This window comes from Oreochromis niloticus, linkage group LG7 (genome assembly GCF_001858045.2).
Source record: "Oreochromis niloticus isolate F11D_XX linkage group LG7, O_niloticus_UMD_NMBU, whole genome shotgun sequence".
NCBI lineage: Eukaryota > Metazoa > Chordata > Actinopteri > Cichliformes > Cichlidae > Oreochromis > Oreochromis niloticus.
Window position 1 is genome coordinate 13,995,786 of NC_031972.2, and position 10,481 is coordinate 14,006,266.

The 10,481-nt window shown below is 39.2% G+C and overlaps 1 protein-coding gene across 1 annotated transcript; it reads right to left on the minus strand.

Annotated features, from left to right (window-relative positions):
- Positions 1–1,367: 1,367 nt before the first annotated feature.
- On the minus strand, positions 1,368–10,262 carry LOC100706667 (MOB kinase activator 1B). Its single transcript, XM_003449653.5, has 6 exons — positions 9,960–10,262; positions 8,741–8,907; positions 5,625–5,718; positions 4,696–4,829; positions 3,590–3,753; positions 1,368–3,486 (listed from the first exon to the last, which is right to left on the minus strand). Exons 1-6 carry the CDS (start codon positions 9,971–9,973, stop codon positions 3,409–3,411), a joined length of 651 nt encoding a protein of 216 aa, XP_003449701.1. The 5' UTR covers positions 9,974–10,262; the 3' UTR covers positions 1,368–3,408.
- Positions 10,263–10,481: the final 219 nt, after the last annotated feature.

The following is a 10,481-nucleotide window of genomic DNA, read 5'->3' on the forward strand; positions in this document are numbered from 1 at the left end:
ATGTAGTCCAATAATATTTTCAAATATCTAATTTCATTGTATTTTATATGTAAAATCTGTTTAATGTAAAAACTACCTGCATGTTGTTAAGTAAAAGGTTCAAAAATCTCTCTGAACTGCATTAAAGTGGGTGGAACCAGAGTCCATGAATAAGTCATTCAGCAGCTCTCCAAATACCAATAGTATCGATAACAAAGCTGGTATTGGTATCAGAGTGATGCTTTGTTTCTGTGCTCTAAGTTCAATATTTAGCCCACTGAACTGTATTGAATTAAAAAAAATGTTTTGGTAGTGGAAAAAAACCATCAAACACACTATGAAAATTGTCTGAACCCTTTAGTGTTGATTGCCACATCTATTTTATGCATCATGACACATTGTTCTCCCCTACATAAACTGCCTTTATAGTTTAGAAGTATCTGTACTGGTATATCGGCTAGACTGTCCCTGTATGTACTTTGCATGAGATTGATAACAAAATTTGCAGCATCACACAGCATTAATGTGAGCTGTGCAGGTCAATTTAGAGACTTGGGGTTATTTAAGTTTTATTAGATTTCTTGTTTCATTGAGAACATTGTCCAAAATAAACATTAGGTATGCATTGTACTATATTTTACGTGCATTTATTCCATGTTGCACACCTTGATTGAATAGCTTGTATAACCACTATTAGCAGCTATAACTTGAAGCAATCTTTTTCTTTATGACTTTATCATTCGCTCATGTTGTGGAGGAATTTTGGCCCACTCTTCTTTACGACCTTGCTTCAGTTCAGCGAGATTTGTGGACATTTATTCACAGTTCTCTTAACGCCCCTTCACAGGATTGCAGTCAGGTTGAGGTCTGGACTTTGACTGGGCCATTGCTGCAGCACGTTGATCGTTTCCTGTTTCAATGATTGTACTGCTGAGTTTGGGATCACTGTCTGGCTGCACAGCCTCACATTTGACTCCAGAATACTTTTTCAGGTCCTGTGCTGAAAAACAGCCACAAGACCTGGGCACCTTGATAAAGAGTAAAATGTGTCTTATTGGATAAAACAGATATTGACAGAGGAGATGATAAATTGCAGTACATTTTACTGTAATACTGTTATTGCTATTGCACAAAAATCACAATGCCATGGGTGAAAAGCATTGGGATATAAAAATTTCAGAAAACTCAAAATACCCAACCAGGAAAGTCTCATGTTGATCCTAGCTGGGGGGGTTTTAAAGTCGATTTTACCCTAATGCAACTCAAGATGGCGGTCAAATACAAATGTGGATGGAAAAAACAAAAACAAAACATGTATATGTATATATACACACACCCTGGAACAGCAGCATAAAGCAGTGAAAAAAAAGAAAAAGTTACAACTGTACTTGAGTACAGTACTTTATTAAATGCTTTACTCTGATCACCAGTAGCGCTGAGCTCACAGTACATAATGAACATACAAGTTTTTCAAAGAGTCAAGCCCACCTTTATTTGCCTTATAAACAGCATAAATCAATTCAGTAGCATTGAAAACCCCTACCAAGCCTTTATTTACAGACTATTCACCAATTACTTCAGTCGAAGAGGAAAAACTGTAGGCAACAGGCTATGTTACGGGCATTTCATAAGGATGAGATGCTTGCAGGATGACCGATATTCTATTACATTTTCAGATATCTGGTGAGCAGTAACATTCATCATAATAAGCTAAGTAAGTTGGAAATGAGAAGATATCGAACAATCAAAACAAACAAGATATTAATATCCAAAGAAAGGGAGAAGGAAGCAGCCTCTAAAAGGTATAAATGCACTCGTTTAACCAAAAACTACCACTCCATGCTTGCTGAAACTTCCAAGACGTGTCTAACTCTCAGTATTTACACGTGTGCCATTATAAGTGTTATACCTCTGACAAATTTCAGATATAAAATATTTATGTCACCGTTTTTTAAACTGAACCTGACAGAGAAGCACTTCTGTATGCATCCTTCACCCAAACAGAAGCACTATAAAGAAATCTCAATATTGGATATAAAGTATGAATGAGCCAACTGGCATCCCCTTTTAGTGTCATGTCAATTATTGCATAGTCAAAAACTACACTTTGTGATTGGAGAAAGGTACATGAATCTCCTCGTTGAATCACCACAACAACAAACCAGTCCAGAAAGAAAGCAATAAGAAGTCTCACTTGTGCCTTTCAGCTGATTTAAGAGGGAGTTAAATGAAATAAACTATGGTCAGTTACATGGTACAGCTTCTCCCAAAGCACAGCCAATCCATGTGGGGGTGAGGGATGTCGGGCAAGGAAGAAGAAAACATTCAAACGATAGAGGTCAGAAACACTGTTCAAAGTGCTTGACGGCTAGTGTGCTAACAAGGGATTCTGCTGTATCCAATTCATAAAGCTAGCATGTCTCAAACAGTGGAGTCTAAACACAGATTTCTACATCTATTTCCCTACAATTTCAGGTTTTCCATTCCTTCGAAATTCTTCTAAAACCTGTTACTATTTCAAAGTTTTTGAAGGGGGAAAAACTAGTACACAGGGACATGTTACTAGACCATGCTACAAGATTCGTAATTTCTTAATCCCTGCTACAGCATAACAATATTCTAGCTTCACTTCTATGTCCTTCAACACATTCATTTATCATAGTCTGCACATTACAAAACTTGGGCAGGAGACTTTCTAACTAAATAAAGTCGTCGAGGACCAAAAGAAATAAAGAAATAATTCTGAGCCAAGTTACAGGACAAATAGGAAAAAAATAAGGGGGAGGGGCTTTAGAAGCACATAAACTCCAAAGGGATGTGGTGAGGAAAATTGAATGAATCAATCACATCAGTGGTATATGGCCTTTGATATACTAGGGCAATTATGAGCCATGCTAGGCACTTAGGATTCTTTTGTGACTGATGTTACGATATTACAGATGTGGACAGTAGCAAACCAAGATCCTTCTATGTTAAAATAAACCAAGAATATCCAGTTATTTATCACACCACCCTATGATACTGCATCTCTGCTTAAACACTACTCTCGTCTGTGATGGAGCTGGAACCTAATAGTATGTTCCCTTAAAATTAAGTGGGATGAAAACAAAACATCTTTGCAGTCAGGTAGAAAATTAATAAACATATATCTATCTTATCCTAAAGTAAGCCATGATAGAATATAAGGGTTTTTTTGTGGGTTTTTTTCATACAGCTAATGTTAATCTGTGGTTTGCTCAATTAACTTAATCCCTGATAGCATTAGTCCTGGTGCCTTTAACCTAACAACACCCTTCCTTCTTCCTGGCCTTATTAAAAACATTTCCCCAAATGGAAATAGTACATACTGCATACATATAGCCAGGGTGGGGGTGGGTGGGTATCTGTGCAAAAACTAGAAGAACAATAAAATAAGGATTACATGGCTGTTTATCTATCCTTGGTTGTCAGTTTTTCAATCAGCTCCTGTAGTGGGACCAGCTCTTTCCTGTCAATGAGGTTGAACTCCTGTTAAAGACAAAAGAAAAAAAGAAACATTACCCCATGACTCAACACGTTACAGCCCTTGTTAGCAACATGCCACATTAGTCAGATGTCAGGGATTCTTTACCTGAACAAAGAAGATGAAGTGTTTGAACGACGTGTTGAGGTGGGCCTCCTCTTGCAGCTGCATGACGGAGTCAAAGTGCTGGTGGTAGATGTGGGCGTAGACCCTGAACAGACGCTTCAGAATGGTCTTTGCCACAGACATAAAATTACGCTTAAAGGGCACGCCTTGGGAACAAAAGAAAGAGAAGGAAGCTGGTTAGAAAAAACACCAGACAGCTCGACGTGCAGCTACATTATAGTCTGCCTGTGAAAATGATCCAGTCTACACAGGCAGGCCACAGCATGATCTCGGGGAAGCTCAAGCAGTCATGAAAGCAACACAGCAACACCTCACGTTCACAGTATTTATCTGCAGTGCAGAAAGTTTGCTAGTTTCAACACTAAACTAAACTGCTGCAGATCACAGAGGCTTCTACAGAGAGCATCCTACCGTACAAGTCAACATCTGGATGAAGACACCAGCACGAGTAAATTAAAGCTTCAGATGCTGAACAACTGAATGCACGCTTACTGAGCCTTGAATTGATTTTAACAAGTGTGCAATGGGTTCTTCATCACAACACACACCTCCGAAGAACCTTGAAGATGTTGGCAGGCTTTGAGGTTGAATCTGCCCAAGTGAACAACAGATCATGGGCAATGGAGTGAATTGTGTACCTCCAGGGCAGCACATTCACCACTTCTACTGACATGTACTGGGTCTATCAGACTGGCTGCTGGCTGCCATTCAATAGCAATAAAACTCCACCTTAGACTGCACACGCCACAACTAGTTATGAGGCTGATAACTGCGTAAGTATGCAAATGCTACTACTTAACAATCCTGTAGAATGATCTCTTAATGTGTTAGGTTATTATATGAAATTGATAAGACAAATGCACCGCTACATTTAAATTAGGAAAATTTGCAAAAGTTTACATTTCTGCTAAGTTCATCATTTCTGTTACATACATTTTGCATGGGAGATGGATTTCTCTGGTAATAAAAATGGCTGTGTACGCATTCTGGATCTCCACACACCTAATTGTTTGATGTACAGCATGTGCATTAAAAGATAACTTTTCTTTGGAGGTAAAGGCTGGTAGAAACGACAGAGTGAATCATACCAATCTTTGAAGGGAAAAGCGTCTCATCATCCAGCTGGTCTTGCACCCAGGTCATGAGGTAATCAATATACTTGGGAGCAGAGCATTTGATGGGCTTCTTGATGTTGGTTCCATCAGCCCAGTGGTACTCATACCTACAGGAAATAAAGATGAAAAACACACTTTGAGCACATTTATACCAAGAGGAATTTTTGGCTCACTCAAAAGAGAAGGAAGAAAATCCCGAGTGTTATAACAAAAGCTTAATTGAGCATAATGAATATTCATGTTTTTCAAATTCTCAGAAATAGGAGAAAAATGATTTATGTGAAGGCTTTGTGCTTTTGCATAGCATCTGATGAACACATAATCATGTGTTTTGTTTGTTAATAGGTGGATCTTTAAAGGTAAACTTCTGTATATTAAATGAAAGGTCTGTTATTGTGTGATTGTTTTATTAGTCCAGCCCAGCTGAGATCAAACTGGGCTGCATGTGGATCAGTAACTACAAGCACTAATCATGCTCTTGTGAGAGTATTCCCAAGCAGGAGGCCCATTCTGAGCAAGGAAAACCCCTGTTATGGTCTCCATCTGGGCTTATTCAACACTGATGTAATCAATTGTAAAGCAAAGTGGTATTTCTCAATAAGCAGATAATATACAAGTCGTCCTGGTATGAGTAAGGGCTCATGCTAGTAACCAAACATTTTCTAATAGGCGTTTTTTCCTTTGTAGAAGTAAATCTAACTTTTTATCAGCACATAAAAGACATCTGCTGCAAATCTACACAGTGAGACAGCAGGAGGGCAAAACAAAAAGATCTACGTCACAGGGTGTTTACAATTATGAAGACAAGTCCATTTTCCAAATCCTGACCCTGCTCAGTCTCATCATACAACAAAGACTGGAGAATAGCCAGTGGGCTAGTTTTATGAGTTTTAATCACTTACTTAGGACCAGCAGACATTACTGGACAGCTTTCCTCAGTGCAAAAATCTGTGATGGTGCCATACAGCATGTTGATCTGGTTGAAGAAATCCACAGCTGGAAAAATGCGAAAAAAAGAAAACTATTAAAATGGTGTTTATGCAGCTTGTTTTCATTCCTGGTGCATCACACACTCCTGTGTTAGTGATTTGCAGAAGGCTTCATTTCACCTCTGCTCTGTAGTTATGTAGTTATGGTAATAGTGAACTAACCACTCACTTGTCCACACTAAACACACTTGATACCCCTAAATATAATTTTCAGTGTCTAAACTTAACCAGCATGTAACAGTTGGAGGCAAAAGACTGAAAACAGAGCAAAACACAAAACCCCCACTTGGTCAAACAGTGTGGGGACTACCTTGGTGTTAAGACACAGGCCATGTCCACACTCATATGTTTTCGCTTGAAAACGCATCTTTTTCTCTCCATTTTGGCCTTCCGTCCACACTGAGACGGCATTTGCGGTCAAGGAAAATGCAGCGTTTTGAAAACGCTCTCCAAAGCGGATACATTTGAAAATGCTGTTTTAGCGCCGCAGTGTGGACAACAAACCCAGAGCCTTTTCGAAAACGATGACACATTTTAGTCATGTGATGCAGTTATGTGACCAATTAAACTAAGATAGCGGAGGGCATTATACAGCAGTTGTTTTGATTAATATCAGTTTGTACATGCTCCAGATAGCTTTTCTTCAAATTCTTTCATTCTCACTCGCTTTTGCAACTTTGTACTTTTGTGTTACTCGCAGCAACAACTCCATCTCATTGTTAGTCCATTTAAAAAACTTTGCTTTTCCTCGACATTTTGCCGCGACGTTTCAAAGAGCCAGAAAGCAAATAAACGGCAGACAGAAATGAGGCAGGTCGAATCCTCTTGCGTTGCAAATACCAAAGGACACTTTCACACCTCTTTCAGCAATGTTTGTACTACTCCCCCCTTTCATTACTTTTAACACTATATTCTTCTGTTCCCACAATGTTTCCAGCCTTTAGGTGATGGTACTATTAGTATTAATATTATTTTTTGGGTGGAAAAATTTGCAGGAATAGTTATAAATTGGGCACCAATAGCGCGTCAGTGAAAAGGGTTACTTGAGGACATTTCTAATTCTGCAAGGACAATATTAGCTAACAGAAAGGCAGTTTCTGGCCCTGGAGATGAAAAAGTGTTGCTATATGACACCAACTGTAGTGTTTGCCAGCACCAATTGCTGGCATCAGATTACCCCACAGCACTGTGCCTGTCCCTATTTCACCGCCCAGGCCAAACTGTAGACCAGTGCACAGTCCAGTTATCTGGCACAAACTGTGCTACCACTCATTCCCAGGGGCATACAGCCAACTTTGGCTTTCCATCAGTTGGGGAGATCCATTTTAAGCACTGGCAGCATTTGAGTTGAGAGTGTAACTTAAAAATCTCATTGAAAAACAAAACTAAACAAAACAAACATACTGTCCAGTTGTCATGGCATGTGGTTTGTCAGGTTCACTTTGAGATTCCTTTAAAAACAAGAATCTGTCCAATCATAGTTGATAGAATATTTTTGTATGCTGTTAAACAAAGACAAAAGATCAAATTACTGTTTATGCCACCAAACATACTGATGTGATTACAGTCTAGAAATGAATATTCCAGTGAGAGAAAGCAGAATTATCTTAATGATAGAAAACAGACTGAAAATTCAGAAGCCAAAATCCAAACAGTCTGGGGAATACCTGATGCTAAGCTCTAATTGATGAACCTTACAAACCCTTTTTCTTTTTTCATTCATAAAGCTAATAAGAACCCTAAAATAATGTAACAGTCAGTGATAAAAAAACCCCCCATCTCTTCCTGTGGTCCTTTATTTTCCAGTAATCCTGTTTCACCCTCTTTATTTTCGCTCTGCATTGCTTCATTGTGTCACAATGAAGCAGTTTGAGGGGGGAAATCCTAGCAAAGATTTCAATGTAATGCTTGGGTGAGGCAAAACTGCATTGCATTTCCTCGTCCCACTTGAAGACTCAATAAAGACAACTTCACTGTCAACTCATTTCTCCATGCATGGTTCCACTTTTAGGGCTAATGTGGAGAGTTGCTGTTGCAAAAGTTTGACCAACATTAGCGCTTTTCTGTCCACGTTGTTGTTACTCACTGTTCCGCTTATGCTTGGAAAAGGTCTCAAAAGGATCCTAAAAATCCATTTGTAAGTGAGGTCACTGGAGAAGAGAGTGTACTGATGGGTATCCAGCTAGACAATTGGTTAAGATGCCTGTCAGATTACTACCCCAAGTTCAGTTGTACCTGGAGACCTTTGCTGCATGCCCGTAACTTCTCCCTCTACTGTCACTATCCATCCATTCATCCATCTGGGGTAGAACAGCTGTCACAGGACTGTGTTGCAATCCAGTACAAGCAAAACAATCTTAAAAACATGAAGTGGACTGCTTCTCGTGAACACAGATCATGTGAAAAGTCATTTGTACTTGGTGGTGGGAGAAGTGATTGCTCACAGCACTTTTATTCTGACTTCCCTTCATTGTGCAAGTTGTAACAGCTTGTGCAATACTAGCCAACCTTGCTTCTAACCTCTGAATCTGGAGAGCACAAATATCAGACGAGTGCAGCAGCGGTGGCAATTCTTAGACGCAGTTAACAAAGCTAGAAATTGGGCACGCCCAAAAATGTTTTGTTAACAAAGCGTCTGACAGACAATCACGCGTTAAAAGGCTGGGCTAGTGATCGTCTCCAACCCTGAAGGCTTTTTGACGCATGAGGAATTAAGCATCCACTGACCATTTGTTTCCTTTTAGAGGAAAGTAAACAAGGCGCTCACAGCGCAGACAATAAAGTCTATTTAACATTCACGGTAGCTGCTCTGGCATGAATGCACGTGGCCTTTGGAAGCAATGCCAAAGACAGCCTGACAGTTCGCTCTCAACCAACTCATGATTTGGACTAATTAAGTGTCAGAAACAAGACTTAAGAGATATAAAAACAAATTTTAAAGTGTGCCGAGCCCCTTTAGCCAGGAATCTAAACCTAAAATAAAAGCGTGTATCAAGAGAGAAGAAAAATAAATAAAACTCAGTGCTTACTGTTGACTGCGACCCACTCATTTAAGTCTTCACCCTCAGGCAACATGACTGCCATGCGCAGGTTTCCACTCCCCAGAGTAGCCTCTGCATGTTTCAGCAGCTCATACTGATGAGAACCCTCCGGGATGTTCTTCTTGGGCTTGAATGTTTTGGATGAACGATTTCCACTGTGTGAGTCACACATAAAACAGGAAGACAAAAAGTAGAATAAATCAAAAGACAGAAAGATATGATGAGAAATCATGAGGTCACCAAACACTAATGTGAGGTGACTTTTAAAACAAAAAGTTATGACTTTGTTAAAGAGATGTCAAAGGGAGCTCAAGTTTGGTTTGGGTTTAGCAGAATGTAAGTGGGTGTGCGTGAACAGTGTGGCCTCTCTCTGTATAATGAGGCTATTTGTAGAGGTACTGTATTCAGCTGATCTCACTGCCCCATTAAACAAGAATTTGTGAGTTCTCACAGTATGGTGGGTTGGACACACAAAATAAATGTTTAATTGGAGAATCCGTTAATGGCGAGATCAGATCCAAAATATCCTGTAGCATTTCTATAGTGTTTCTGTAATTCAAAATAAGTATCTGCTATTATCAGTATATTGTTGTTCTTCATCAACTACTTCCTTCTAGCCTACCCATATATATCAAGTACACAAAAAGAAATATTACAATAACAAATCTAGACCTCATCTTCTTCAATCTAACTACATACTGTCACAGTAGGTGTGTCTGATGTTTCTCAGCTTAACTGAAACAAACATTATTTTAATCGCTGGCTAATATCGACGTCATATTGTGGTGTTACTTTGATGAAACAGCTGCGTTTAGCGGTAGCAGGGCTGTGTTAGATTAGCCGGTGGCATCCAAGTGTTTATACCAGCAAATATCCAAGCCACAATCAAAACCCTCCATCTCTGTTGAGGCAATTTGTCAATGGATCTGTTCTAAGCAGGTGAAATTTCTCATTTGGTCAACTGTAACCACTAGCCTTAAAGTACTGATGAATATGCGATTAGTATTGATGACAGTTTTTAAAATGAAAGCTACAGAAAGCAATGCGAATTACACAGAGCAGTCCGAGGTACATCCAGGAAGTAGTCTAAGCCGTTGAAACGCTACGGCTAGCTAACTTTCTAGCTGTTGCAGCAAAGCTGGCATTTTCCAAACACGAAGCTAAATGGCAAGACAAAATACGCGTGTATCGAACGGTTGTAACTCACAAAAGAAAGCTCATGTTTCCTCAGGTCGCCGAAAAAATTCCCTTCTTGGCAAACAGATAATAAAAGCAGAGTAAAGGCAGCCCAAAAGGATTGCCAAAAACTCTAAAGCTTCACACTTCCTCGGTTCTTCTCTGGCTTAGTTGTGCGGTCCTTGTTAAACATCCGAAATAAATATTAATGTAACAGAAATAACTACCCACTAATTTAAAAAGGGGAGAAACAAATGTATTTTATACACAGAGCGATCCACTAGCTGCTGTACGCTGGGAGGCAGCAGCGTACTGACTGCAATACTCACTTCTTCATCTAACCTTGAAGGCAGAGCAGACGCAGCTCTACTGTGTGCTGCCATCTAGTGTAGCAAATGGGTTAGAACTACTGTTCTTTCCTTCGAATAGGAACATTTTAAGCAAAAACGTTGGCTACGTTTTATATATTATATTGAAAAATAAAGTATATATATTTTTATTTTTATTTTTAATGTTTTTTTTAAATTATTCATTCACTGATATTTTATAATAG